Below are 13,708 nucleotides of genomic sequence, written 5' to 3'. Positions count from 1 at the left end.
CATACACTTTGAGTATTGCAGTATCCTCAACACCTGCGGTTTCAACATGATGCGGTTCGTCGTATGCGATGCTCAACCCCAGAAACGGATGTGACGGTGAAAACTCCAGACTCCCTCTGCCTCCCAGTCCTGCAAAGAGCCGTCAGCACGGGAATGCCCTTTGGCCCGGATCCCATTTTAGAAAAATAGCAGAAAAAGAAACTATCGACGATGAGGGTATTAAGTATACAAAATAATCTATCCACAAAGAGATAGGATGGGGGATAAGAGTATGATATGATGTAACCCCCCTTCAATGGGATCTTCCGGATCCTGGCAACTCGCCCATATTCGGTGCATTTGGCCCGCTTCGATCCAAACCAGGACGTGCCTCATACCAACCCTGATCTTCATCGAGCGACAACCTCAGCTCCCCTCTCTCGGCCATCTTTTTGACGTCACTCCAGTAGGCCAGTTTGCTAACCTCCTCGTCTGCATGTTTGACGGCGGCCTCGAGCGCTTTCTTCCGCTCCTGGAGATTTTTGTTGTCCTTGTTGTCGTTTTCTTCCAGCTTGCGTGCCGTGTCATCGTATTTACGCATCAAATGGGTCAGAAGCTGTCGCCGTGATGCTTGAAAAACGAAAATCGACATGATTTCGTGCATCTCGTCTTGAAGTTGGCTGAGGTCCATTGCATGATCAAGGTAATTTTCGACGGCCTCTCTCTTCTCACGATCAATTCTCGATGACCGCAGAACCGATAGTAACGTTTCTATATTCTCAATCTCCTGGGCCTCTTCTACCTCCTTGATAGATGTGCGTGTTAGGCTGGACTTGCTGGGAACACGGCTGCTGGCCACGCTCGCCACAGATCGCCGATTGGTGCTGCGGGAAGACGCGGGTCGAATGGTGAAGTAGTCGGAGTTGAGCAGGTTGCCGGAGGAATTCAAATCTGCAGATCTTCTCCTTGCCCTTTTCCGGATCCAAACTCTCCTTCTAACGAACGAGTTCCACCAACTTGGTTCGTGCCAGGAGAACATTTTTGAAAACGCAAAGGAGTATTCCCAGCCGCCCTCGTCCACGCCTTCTTCATAGTTTATTCGCCACTCTGACCAAATCCACTCCCATGAGGGATCTGGAACCACCGCGTTGTAAATGTTGGTTAGTGACGGTTTATGGTAAGCATTGGCTTTTCTGCGGTCAGTATTTCCGGCTTCAGGATTGGCATGTGGCCAAAAGGCAACTTACTCCATGCAGGCGGATCAAGGCCACCGAGAGCTTTAGATGAAAATAGTGCTATACCACACATAAAACCCCCTCTTTCATTCTCGTACATGACGTCAATAGCAACTTCCCGAGTTTCGCGTGGCTGCTTGGGCATGATTCGATGCGTGGGATCGTGGAATATGTCTGGTGTCGCAGCTGCGTAGGTAGATGGTTAGTCCCCGGTGGTTGGAGTCCGTTATGTCGAGAGAGATATTTACCATGGACCTCAATTGATGGCTGGGTGGACGGCTGAGGAAGAGAATCCTCAGGACGGAGTCGATTGTCACTCTCCTCCGACACATCCACCACCACTACACTATTTTGCTGGTCATGGATGCGGTTTTTGTTTGCCTGGCTACCTTCAGCCCGGGTTGCCTCATCTTCTTGTCCGCTATCACCCGCTAGCGATATCAATCGAGATGTTGTTGAGCCCCTACGAGTATCAACATCCGATGTCAGCACGGTGTGTGAATCGTCATCCACCCCATCATGGTTGACCAGGCCAATCTCGTGGTCGTAATCGCCTGGTTTCAGACCCGCGACACGGCGAGAGCTCCGAACTTTCACCATTGCGCATCCAAGGTTGCGAGCATGACGGATCTAAGTGTACGCTGGTGAAGCGCCTACCAAATCCTTGGGTACGGATATGACGAAAGTATGAGGCTGGACAGTTGTTCGGCTGGGTACGAGTGAAGGTGTGGCGCCGCCCACTGTTGTGTAAGGGCTCGTCCGTACTGGTTGAACAAACGCAAAGAGATGCCGCCGCCGTGTTCGGATTGCGTCAGTGGAGTACTTGGTACGATTGCCAGTGGCAAGGGCTTGCGTCGTCGAATGTCTTCAGCGTCGGCCAAAATCGTCGCACAGAAATCCCAAGGAAAGGGAGAAGAGGTTAAAGACTTGAAAAATAAGACTGCGGCGTGAAGGAACAATGAGCAAACGGTGTTGGATTGATGTCAGCCCAGCAGTAGAGAAGGGAAACAAAGAGGTAAGAGAAGGGAAAAGAAAGGGAAGAAAGAAAGTGAAGCGGGAGGAGATTGAAAGCGTTTGAGAGCAGGAAGCAGGAAAGCTAAAATGCAACGGAGCAACGGTGGCCTGGGTTCGCGAGCCAAAACCAAAGACCAAGCACTGCGGGTTTCCAGCTTGCTGAGCCACAGTCTACTCCGTATCCTTGACGTGAAAGATGGTCGGATCAAAAAGACATGGAGCTTGGCGCGCAAACAAGCAAAAATAGCTCCATTAAGCTTGAAAGTGGAGATGTGAAGATTATTGTTTCAATGTTTGTTGGCAGGTGGGACTACGAGTCTGAATGCAGAGTGATGAAAGAAAACGGCAGGAGCAGTCTGGATTAAGGACAAAAAAGGGCACGGAAGCATCACGACAAATTCATGGTCATTATGGACTGATGATGCATGCACAGCTCTGCAAGGCCATTATTATTAGTTCCAGTCAGTAGCCATTTTCGGGAACACCGCCAGCAAAGGATAGTACCATTGAGCAGGGATTGCGCGGCTCATCCATGTCGAAGCGTGCTCCAAAAATCCAAGATGCAGGTCACCACCACTGTGGGCCGATGGTAAGGAGCAAGGCCGCCGGCAACTGGTGGGCAAAGACGGATGTCGCCATGATGTAAGGACTTGGGCGGCTGAGGTCAGATGCTGCCGTTTCATTCAAGCGCGAAAGAAGAGGCATTAGAGCATTTATTCAGCACCTTGGGGCCGTGCAGCGGCGACATAAACCTCTCACGGCACAACGGGGCCTGCCTAGCGGCACATGCAAGACTGGTCTGGTTATATTAATATGTATCAAGTGTGCAAAGGTGCAGATTATATAGCAGATTTATTTTCTTATAATATTTTTATATATTTTATTAAAAAAAAATAAGTATTTATTAATAATTAGCTTCTTATTAGCCTACATCCCGGTCCGCTACAGAAGCTGCACCTTCGCACACGGATCTGTAGGCGTCTTGCCTCATAAGCTATGTCATCGTCCTACTCGGTACGCCGATCCATATTCCCCAGGCCTTGTTGTCTTGCTGTGTCCTTCCCCCTGCACAACCCCCAGAGCCCAGAGCCAGATCCTACGTCATGACTGCCGTCCAGCCAATCACGACGGCCAAAAGCAACAGATGCGCCTAGCAACTCTAGAATCCAAGCTCAAGCTCGGCCGTCGCCGAAGTGCCATGGCCCATGATTCGATTGTGCTATCAACATTTGAGCTCAGCAGCAGACACATGGAACCATCATTCGGCATCTCACTGCAGTCGGGCCCCCGACATCGAGCCCCAAAGCCGCTGGTGCCGCCTCCCGCTCTCCGTTCTACAGTCGCTCATGCCGCCTCCAGCCGTTGAGTAACATTAAAGTGACTTCCTCCCACATTCCATCTCCATGCGCCTGCCCGCGCAAACACGCGTGCCCGGGTAGCTGCCCTCCATCATCCATGTCCTCCCCAAGTATATCTGTAGAAAGCTGCAGCTCGTAGGAACCAAAGCTGCTCCTCCCCTCCAGCTAAAACCGTCCCTCCTCCTCTCCAGCCACCCACCCTCGGTCCAAATCTCTGCCTTTTACTTCCACCTTCCCGCCTCATCGTGAGAAGCCTCAAATTCCGGTCCTTCCATCAGGCTATACACCTCGTCGCTCTCCTCACACACAATGTCCAAATCACGTATGCCTCTTATCCTCGGTCTCGGTGCCGCAGGCGGTGTCGGGTACTACCTATACAATGCAGGCGGCAGCCCCAAAGCCGCCGAGAACAAGTTTGAAAGTATGTTGGCTACCCCAAGCTACAATTGATGGCGCTGCTTCGACACGGCTCAGCTACGCTTTGGTGCGCGGTGCGCTGAGACCGCTGGGGTCTCTGGCACCACCAGCAGCAGCGCTTGTAACAAACGCATGACGAGACTAACACATTCCTCAGGTGATGTCCACAGCGCCGCCGCCAAGGTCAAGGACCGTCTGCCTGGTAGCAAGCCTGATGCTGAGAAGAAACTTGAGGGCTATGGAGCCGAGGCCGGTGCCAAGGTTGACAAGGCGGTATGTATTGTTCTCCCGCCTTCTACTTGTACGGCGCAAGAGTGCGACTGTGCGGCATGGTAAACTAACAAGATTGCAGTGGGCCGAAGCCGACAAAAAGGCTGAAAAAATCAAGAGCCAGACTGAATCCTACGTCAAGGACGCCAAGGCTGAGGCCATCAAGGCCGTCGACAAGTTTGACAAGACGGTCGAGGACGGTGCTGCCAAGGCCAAGAGTGGTATTTCGGGATGGTTTGGCGGTGGCAGCAAGTAGAGCCACGTCCGTCATACATATTAAGATGCGTTAGTCGGGCCAAGGCCCATGTAAAGGGGTTTCCGTTGTAACTAGTAAAGTTCATGACATTTTCAGGCTTCGAAATCTAGTAATTACTTCCACGTGCCACCCGTACAATCTGAGCTCGTCATGCTGCCATTGCGTTTCTCATCAGATAAACCGCCCACCTGTCCGTGGGCCTATCATCGTTCTAATGGCATTTCTCATTAGTAGTAACCTCAGTCTACTCACTTACACCTAATACCCGACGTGTTCACATAGGCAATATAATATAATAAATAATACAACCCCGATCATGACTCCAGCTCCTCTGCAACCAACTTCAAAATCTCCTCCACCCCTTTCCTGGCATTCCTAGGTTCCTTTGCCACCCTCTCCCAAACCTCCCCATGTCTGGGCTCGCTCAAAACACACTTGCTAGCCACCTCCGACCTCTTTTCCTCCGTGCCATGTTGACACAGGAACCGATAGTACCAGGCCCAGCTATCTCCAGAGTCACTATCCAGTACAAGAGCCTTTTCGAACCAATTTTGCGCCTTTTCCAGCTTTCGATCCGCCCAAAAGATCCTCGCCACGCCTACAAACAGCAACGGGTCATTGTCAACCTTTTTGATGGCTTCCAGACTACGCGGTTTGCGCTGCGTCCGCGGCTCAAGGTGCCAGATTTGCTCGACCCACAGCAGGCCGCTCTTGGGGATCTCCTGCTGCGCCTTTGCCATGATGGACTTGGCCTGCGACAGGTTTCCAGCCCGGCGCTCCAGGCGTACGGACTCGCACCACAGCTGAGGAGATTTGGGAACGGCCAGGCGGGCCCTGTCCAGGACGGAGCGGGCCTTGATGGTCATGCCGGACTTTTCTTCGAGGCGCGCGTACAAGAGCCAGAGGGGGACGGATTTGGGGACGACCTTTACGCCGGCTGCGTATGCCTCGCGCGCCTGGGCCGTCTTGCCGAGGTCCTCGTAGATCTGGCCCTTCAGCATCCAGAGCTTTGCGGCGGCGGGGAAGAGCTGGAGGGCCTGCAGGACGAGGTCGAGCGCCGTTTCGACCTGGCCCTGTACTCGTTCGAAGACGACGCTCTTCATCCAGACGCGGTCGGTGGGGGCCTGCTCTCGCGCGATTTCAAGCAGTTTGCGCGCCTGTTCTGCGTTGTCGTTCTCGGACTCGAGTTTGACGGCCGCCAGCCATATGTCTTCATTGTTGGGGTTCTTGTTGAATGCGCGCTTCAGGACGAGACGGGCGTTGTCGACCTCACCGGCTTGCCACTTCTCCTTGGCGAGCATCATCCACAGGTCCTCGCTCGTGGGGCACGCGTCCACGGCCTGCTCGAGGACTTCCCAGAGAGACTCCTTGGTGCCGTGGTTACGCTCCAGGTCAGCGGCCGCCATGCGCAGGGTCCTGCTGTTGTAGAAGATGCGGATGGCGTATGCGTAGATGGCTCTGGCGGTGTCGTACTTGCCGCGGTTGATGCTGGATCTCGCGTCCTCCATCCACGTATCCTTGCGGTCGTCGTCTTCGTCGAGACCCCAGCCCAGCGTGGCGTGGATGATGTTCTGGCAGGTGAGGATGGCGCCTTCATCCTCGCACTTCTCTGCCTCTGCGATCCATTCTTCCCGCTTGGGCATGGCGGATTCCTTGGCCAAGACTCTCACTGCCGTCGTCATGACGTTGCCCTTGCTCGCTTGTCCGAGCTGTTCCATTAGGCGTGCGGCGGCAATCCAAATCTCGTAGGACGTGGGCACCGCTTTTCGTGCTCTGTTGAGCACCTTTTGTGCGTTTTCGGGAGACTCGAGACGTGCTAGGGCGAGCCAGAGGTCGACTGATAATGGTATCAGTTCCGTAGCCTTTGCCAGCATCAGCTTGGCGTCGTCTTGGTTCTCCTCCAGGTTGACGGCTTCCTTCCAGAGGGCTTCTGATTCCGGGATGTGGTCCAACGCTTGACGGATGACTCTCTTCTTGTTGCTGGGTATGTTTTCCAGCCTCATGGCCTCCACCCACAGTCTCACAGACCGGTTGTTGGCCTCAATGGCTCTCCTGGCGATAACCTTGGCGTTTTGCGAGTCGTGATTAAGTCGAATGTTTTCCAGCCAAGCATCCTCGCTCTTTGGACACTTTTCGCAACCCTGATCAATCGTTTTTCTCGCCGCCACAATCTTGCCCGCCAACTCTTCCAATCGAGCTGCTGCTATCCAGCCAAGTGCGTTATTTGGATTCGTCTTGACCACTGACTGCAAAAGTTCTCGCACTCGGTTGATGTCTCCCACCTGAGCTTGGGCCTCATTCATCTGCATCTTGTTCAGGCTTGTGATGTAGCCTTGGGGATCGATGCTCGTGGAACTGCCATTCGAAGCATCGCCATTCGTTCGGGATGCCTGTTCCAATCTCGATTTAAGCACTCTATCGCGGGCAGCACCAATCTGCGCAAAGTTGGTCATAGTCCCGTCCGCCTTGTCCGTAGCGCTTGACGCGACACCATCATCGGTAACCGTGGTGCTCATCTCGGTAGAATCTCGCGCGGCAGCAAGCACACTATCTGGAACAGCGTAGAACCTCTGCCTCAAAGCCTGCTTGCTTCGCCGATTTTTACCCGTCAAGTCACCAACCTCGGGCAAATTCGCCCATTCTTCGTCCGTGACCGTCTCCAAGGCACGTTTCAAATCTGAAAATTGCTGTTGAATCTTGGGGTTCTTGCGCTCGTATTCCTCCTGTTCGGCTTGTTCTCGGGCCTCGCGCTGCTTTTTCCTTCTATCCATGCGCTCATCTACCCATTCCCATATGCGGTCGGCTTCTTCATCATCTTTGTCGTAGATGCCACCTGAAAACAGGCCAACTTCATTATCGGGATCCTGGAATCGCTCGTCATCGTCGTCGTCGTCGTCCTTCTTCTTGCCGTCAGGCGCAAGACCGAGTTGGGCAGCGCGCTTTGCAAGAGCCTCCTTGATTTGGTCTTCGCTGGGACCGTCGCGTGCTGGACCCAAGTCAGATCTCGTTGTGAAGCCCGTAGCACCACGACCGAGACCGGCGACGTAGTTCTCTGGCGCCTTTTGGTTGAGGAAATCGAGTTTGGACGCCATTGTATTCTCGTGCGCGTTCTGCGCGGGCAAAAGGGAAAATAAAATACAAAACGCTGCAAAAGATAAATTTGATGGATGAGTCTAGCTGCAGTGCAAGGAAAGCTGCCTGTCGTTCCAAGCATGTGGCAAAAGCATGGGCTATGTGAAAATAAGACCGGGTTTCTCTAGCCTCGCAGCCCAAATCTTCACATGGTCAGCCCTGTTTCGCACGCCAGGGCGCCTATATCGATAAGAACAGTCCCCAGAAAAAAGTTTCCTTGCAACACCAAATCGACACCTGCCCCTCCTCACCGCGAGATTCAACAGTGCCACCACCTTCACAATGGGCAAAGTCAAGCAGTCGAAGCGAAACGGCGCGCCTTCCAGCCCCTACGACCGACCATCCGGTGGCTCAAGCAATTCCGGCGCAAACTCCAAGAACAATGTCTTCAAGTTCAACACCAATTTCGGCCAGCACATTCTCAAAAACCCCGGTGTGTCCGACGCCATTGTCGAAAAGGCATATTTAAAACCCACGGACACCGTCTTGGAAATCGGTCCCGGAACTGGTAACTTGACAGTACGAATTTTGGAGCGTGCCAAAAAATGTATCTGCGTCGAGTTGGATCCTCGCATGGCGGCAGAAGTGACGAAGCGTGTGCAGGGGACGCCGGAGCAGAGGAAACTGGAGGTCATACTGGGCGATGTGATTAAGACGGAGTTGCCACAGTTCGATGTCTGCATTTCAAATACGCCATATCAGGTACGTAACCTGGCCTTCCAAACTCTCCTGCGAGGAGACTGGACATGAACAGCCGCGCTAAAAAAGTTCAAGATCTCAAGTCCCCTCGTCTTCAAACTTCTCGCCATGCCCAACCCCCCACGGACGTCCGTTCTCATGTTCCAGCGTGAATTTGCCCTCCGGCTAACCGCCCGGCCCGGCGAACCCTTGTACTCGCGCATCTCCGTCAACGCGCAGTTCTGGGCCAAAATCACGCACATCATGAAAGTCGGCAAGAACAACTTCCGCCCTCCACCGCAAGTCGAATCCTCCGTGGTGCGGATTGAACCAAAAGTCGGCAAAGACAGACCCAATGTAAGCTGGGACGAATGGGACGGCCTGCTACGCGTATGCTTTGTCAGGAAGAACAAGACCCTGCGGGCAAGTTGGCTAGGCACAAGGGAGGTATTGACCATGGTTGAGAAGAATTACCGGACGTGGTGTGCGATGAATGGCGTCGCTGTGGATGAGACCCTCGTGGAGGGTGATGACGCAGAAGAGGAAATGGACACGGATGCTGGTGCTGGTGCTGGCCTGGGTGCCGAGGAGGGCGATGGCATGGATGTGGATGACGACGATGCGCCAGATTTTTTCAAGCAGATGAACAGGTCGGCCGGCAGTGCGCCCAAGACCAAGAGTAAGCGCAAGAAGACAAAGGTGGCGGAGCTGGTTCGGGAAAAGATTCGCAAGGTGCTGGAGGATGTTACCGAGTTGGCTGACAAGCGAGCTGGCAAGTGCGATGAGAATGACTTTTTGCGTCTGTTGTTTGCATTCAACGAGGAGGGGATTCATTTTTCATGACGTGGTTTGATTTCATTTGGCCGTGGATACGGGAACGGCAACATGACACACATGACGGAGATTCGTGTCGATACGCATTTGCAAAACGAGGGCATGATTGGCGTTTCTGGTCAGGGCGAAGCAAAGACGTTTTCAAATAAACTGGGTATGATTAAGTTAATATAAGAAAAGGGCTAAATGATCAATCAAGACCAGCCGTACCAGACTACGGAACCGTAGCTAACCGCGCGATATACCAAGAACGCATCGCGATGCGTCAAACACACATAAGTTAGATCCCTTTAGGTGTTTGAAGGTGCCGATTGCGTACCAGGCCCGCTTTGCCTGAGATACCTAGTAAATACCTGGTTTAGTGCGTATAAATATGTATCTTTTTATATATATAAAGATAAATAATACTTATATCTTTATATAAATATCCTAGTATATTAATGTATCTCTTATCATGAGATTTTTAATTGGTTGACATCCTTGTTCGGTACAAAATTGGCACCTTCGAACACCCAAAGGGATATGATGAACAACATTCCTCTGGTTACATCTTCCATACATGTCTACTGAAAGTGTGTAGACCTTGAAATCGACCTGGACATCTTTAATTTCTCATCTGCAGTCTCTTTTTGTTGTACGTAGTAGAATTTTGAGCAAGTTCCAAGTAATCCGCGTCATTGAGTTACATGTCCTGTCCCCTGCACCAGATTCAACTTCGTCGCTTCTCGTTTTCGCTTGTGTCTGTTGCATCATGAACCGTAATAATTACAAATATAGTAGTCGCCCAGTTTGCTTTCTATAGCAGCCAAAGTCGTAAAGCAAAACAAAACCCTTCTACCTCTTCCACCCCAAAGTAGAAGATAGCATTTCAGCTTCTCGTCACTGTGTATGTCGCAATTTCCTTAGCATCACTAGATGCCTGCAATGCCAGATGCTCACACTAAGTGCTAGCGAGGAAAATCATGTTCCTTCATTGCAGATCAGTACATTCCTCTCCTCTTCTGGCACAGAGCGTCTGTGATGTAGACATTTCGCCCCATCTATAACCAAAAAGAGAGCCTTAGAATAACATAAACTTGAATCAATTTTTATCTCCCAGCCTTTGATCAGGTTTGATCAGTCATAATCATAATGCAGTTGGAGAGGTAAATTCCAACGCCAGCGCTTTTTTTCTTTTCTCATGCAATGCGATTGCGCTCAAAAAAAATGCACGAAACAGATAGGTATTAACAAAGAAAACTGAAGTCATGGCAAGCCTCTATACAGTAACGTATTACTTGCAGCATGCTATATGCCCAGAATAGTACTGTTCGGCTTGTGCGACGGATCGTTCGCCGAATTTGGCTTTACGGTAGTCCTACCAGATACTGTAGCACTACGGATATGAGCACTCAGTGGTAGGCTATATTTCACCACTCCCTTCACAATCAGGTCAAACTCATTTTGATAGATGTGACCCCATCGTTCAGAGCCGCCAGAAGTGCCATTTCCTGGATTTGGAAGTTGCATCTCTCCTGTCGAAGAAGAAGCGCCTTGGTGAAATAGAGAGCCCTCAAAAGTCAGTGGACTGTCAAATTCGGTGATCCGTCCTAATAAAATATTGGGCCTAGAATCGGTGTCATCCCCATCGCCTTCTCCGGGGCCTTTCGGTGGATCATTCACGGGATCATCTCTGGCGTGAATCTCGTTGGAACCTCCCAGAGATTTCCGCCAGTCTGAATCATTTCCGGCATATTCGGACTTGGCAAAAATCTCCAGATTTGCGTGGTCGATTGTCACCACAACAATATTGGGATTGTGTGCTTTGACAGTTAAATCGAACATCAACACTTGCTCGCTTGTAACAACATTCTTAATTGACATAATCTCGATGTCCGTCATGGGTTGAGAAGTGGCAAACATAAACCCAATGGCTCCTGTAATGACTAAAAGTAGCATCATTGTCAACACAAGGCACGCAGCGAAGCGATTGAGATATGATGACCGCCTGGTATAAGTCTGAGACTCGGCTTGGCGAAGGGTGTGAGGTCGTCGTCGCCCGCCTCGTGAAGAACGTACTGTGCCAAGCAGCGGCGTGCGTTCATCGTCAGCGCCAGTAGTGTCGTCCAAATCGTAACTCGACGACATCTGCATCGTGGAGCGTTTTGGATTCAAATGCCCGCGAGTAGAAAGGAATGTCCTCGGGCTTGAAAGATTGGAGGTATTGCGAGAGTTGTTGAGGTTGTTGCTTGAGGAAAATTTTGACTTGGCTGCATTAGGGAACGGAGACTCGGTATCGAATAAAGAAGCGTGGCCGTTGCCTGGCTGTCGACCCCATCGACCAATGTGGTGATGATGTCGCACCGTTCCTCTGGCAGATCCCCCGGCACTGCGTCCACTTCCCTTGCCGTCTTCATCCCCCGGTGTAAGGCTGTCACTAGCATTGCCATTAAAGGTGTTCACAAACTTCATGCTCTTCTTGGCAACAGGCCCGTGGCTGGTGCCTTCCATTATACCATAGATGGACCGCAGATTTTGTCGGTCAACTTGACTAGCCATGGATGTAGCACTGGGCGTCCGGGAGTGAAAGCGGCGGTTCGTTCTTTCCGTATTATCTGGCGGATTCGAATCATAAACAAAGGTCTCCTCAGAATCGGAAGTATTGGCCTCATCAACAGCACTAGCTATCTTAGCTTCAAAGTTGTCGGCTTTAGAAGAGGCTATAAAACAAGATTGTTAGTCTCTGGTGAGGATGAGGCAGTAGTATCGTTGTGTTTGTGTATATTGGTACCATGAGTGAGCAAAGATGTCTTACCTGTACCCGCACTAACTGCTGGTTGCTTCCTGGCGGTCCTCTTCTTTTCCTTCTTAGGTTTAATGGTTTCCGTGCTTGGCTTGGCTTTCAACGTTGCATTGCCCCCTTCCTTCGTAGCCGTCGTGAGTGCTACCTGTGGGATACTTGAGACTGTCTCAGTCTCGACAGTCATGCTCTGAGTAGAACCCGTTTCAGGCTTCGATTTGGTTTGCTTTCCCGACATGGCACTAGACTGTCTGGATACCAAGGGCGGAGGGGGGACTGAGCTTGGTCTCCTCGAGTCCGCTCTGATAGTGCCGCTCTCGGCTCCATACTGTTCATTAACAGTGCTCATTTTCGATTTCAAGGTACGGCCCCCATCGCTAAGGGCACCGTCCGAGTGGTTTTCGGGGGCTCCAAGCTTTTCCTTGACTTGTTCCAGCAAGGCAGAATCGCTAGGCCGTGCAGGTGAGTTGTTATGGCTCACTTCTTGGACAGTCTCTAACAACCCTCGAGCTGGAGTTCGAACACCTGAAGGGGCGTGAGAGTCGTCAGTGTCGCTGTCCAAGACTTGCGTTTGCGTATCTGAGACGTGTGGCGAGGGACTTGGCCGTTGAATACTGATCACCGGAGCCTCTTGTTCATTGCGGCGTGTGGGAGTTGTCGCCCTAGGTCGGCCTAGTTGAGGTGGAGGTGATCGTAGTCGTGGAGACACTGGCCACCGCGGGTTATCCTTCAGGTCCGGGATGGCTGATGGTTTCTGTGGTGTTGGCGCATATATCGGGGTTTCCCTGTTGCTGGGACGTAGGTTCGGGGTAGTCATTGATGACAAAGTTCGGGTCGGTGCACCCTGATCTTGGCTACCCTGTCTTAGTTGGCGTGTTGGGCTCGTCTCTTGATGGCTATTCGTACGGGACCTGCTCCCGGTTTGCATAGTAGACGAAGTTGCTCCACGCGGTTGCCTAGAAGGCGAGCCATCTCTGGAGGCGGCTGGTGAATGCGCAACAGAATTGGCAGCCGATGATTGTTTCGAGGTCTGGCTTTCGGTCGTAGAGGTGTTCGGGGGTGGTAATGACGGGCCATTGGGACCAGTCGTGTTGTTGGTCTTGGTGCTGGACGGGGCGGCAGCGACGGCGGCGGCGGAAGCAGTACCAGCGGCGCCGTCCGCCGTAGCAGAAGACTTCTCCATTATTATGAGCGAGTCCTGTGGTGTCTGCAGAGTGTGCATGCCCACAGGCGTGGCCACGAAGGTTGTCAAGAATGGCGACTAGATGAGTTGGGAAAAGACTGTGTCATCGTGTGTGGCTCGTCATGGACGTAGCACGAGCTCGGATGCCACGGGTGACACGAGGCAAGCCAGGGCACGATGCCCAAAATGAGATGCGATGTCGGCAGTTGGCTGTTGTTGCTGGCAAGAGTGCGCGCGGTGATGGCAGAGACGAAGCGAGATATGGATGGGAGGGTGGTTTGGCCTGCAGGCCAGGCGCGGGCTCGTAGGAGTTGAATATTTGAGCCTGGGCGCCAGCGAAAGCGACGGGGATTGGACGGTTAAGCAGAATATGACGAATGAGACTCTCGGCCTAGCAAGTAGCACTCAGAGTCCAGGCTTAGCGTGGTTTAATCGGGAGGGTGGCAGTTGGCAGATTGACAGACGGCGACTGCTTAGCCTGGAGGAAGAGGGCAGAGCCTGGCGGAAGCTGGCAGAAGCTGGTTTGCTGGTATCCGCATAAAGTGGATGATGTCGTCGAGTCCAAGCTGGCGT

General features: G+C 52.1%; 5 protein-coding genes across 5 annotated transcripts; 2 read left to right on the top strand and 3 right to left on the bottom strand.

Moving 5' to 3' along the window:
* Positions 1 to 292: 292 nt before the first annotated feature.
* MAA_03059 (meiotically up-regulated 65 protein) lies at positions 293 to 1,814 on the bottom strand (the record flags this gene model as incomplete). Its single annotated transcript, XM_007821057.2, has 3 exons — positions 293 to 1,167; positions 1,227 to 1,400; positions 1,463 to 1,814. The coding sequence occupies 3 exons, from the start codon at positions 1,812 to 1,814 to the stop codon at positions 293 to 295; spliced, it is 1,401 nt and encodes a 466-aa protein (XP_007819248.2).
* A 2,081-nt stretch (positions 1,815 to 3,895) lies between these two features.
* On the top strand, positions 3,896 to 4,529 carry MAA_03058 (calcofluor white hypersensitive protein; the record flags this gene model as incomplete). The annotated part of the gene is made up of 3 exons (XM_007821056.1): positions 3,896 to 4,007; positions 4,161 to 4,276; positions 4,356 to 4,529. The coding sequence occupies 3 exons, from the start codon at positions 3,896 to 3,898 to the stop codon at positions 4,527 to 4,529; spliced, it is 402 nt and encodes a 133-aa protein (XP_007819247.1).
* Positions 4,530 to 4,843: 314 nt separating this feature from the next.
* MAA_03057 (pre-mRNA splicing factor) lies at positions 4,844 to 7,621 on the bottom strand (the record flags this gene model as incomplete). Its single annotated transcript, XM_007821055.1, has 1 exon — positions 4,844 to 7,621. The coding sequence occupies one exon, from the start codon at positions 7,619 to 7,621 to the stop codon at positions 4,844 to 4,846; it is 2,778 nt and encodes a 925-aa protein (XP_007819246.1).
* A 322-nt stretch (positions 7,622 to 7,943) lies between these two features.
* On the top strand, positions 7,944 to 9,182 carry MAA_03056 (dimethyladenosine transferase; the record flags this gene model as incomplete). The annotated part of the gene is made up of 2 exons (XM_007821054.1): positions 7,944 to 8,363; positions 8,436 to 9,182. 2 exons carry the CDS (start codon positions 7,944 to 7,946, stop codon positions 9,180 to 9,182), a joined length of 1,167 nt encoding a protein of 388 aa, XP_007819245.1.
* Positions 9,183 to 10,460: 1,278 nt separating this feature from the next.
* On the bottom strand, positions 10,461 to 13,135 carry MAA_03055 (uncharacterized protein; the record flags this gene model as incomplete). Its single annotated transcript, XM_007821053.1, has 2 exons — positions 10,461 to 11,872; positions 11,968 to 13,135. 2 exons carry the CDS (start codon positions 13,133 to 13,135, stop codon positions 10,461 to 10,463), a joined length of 2,580 nt encoding a protein of 859 aa, XP_007819244.1.
* Positions 13,136 to 13,708: the final 573 nt, after the last annotated feature.

The sequence above is a fragment of the Metarhizium robertsii genome, assembly GCF_000187425.2.
Source record: "Metarhizium robertsii ARSEF 23 chromosome Unknown MAA_Scf_4, whole genome shotgun sequence".
In the NCBI taxonomy this organism is placed as follows: domain Eukaryota; kingdom Fungi; phylum Ascomycota; class Sordariomycetes; order Hypocreales; family Clavicipitaceae; genus Metarhizium; species Metarhizium robertsii.
Note: the sequence above shows the minus strand (reverse complement) of the source record. Positions and strands in the feature narration are given on the sequence as shown.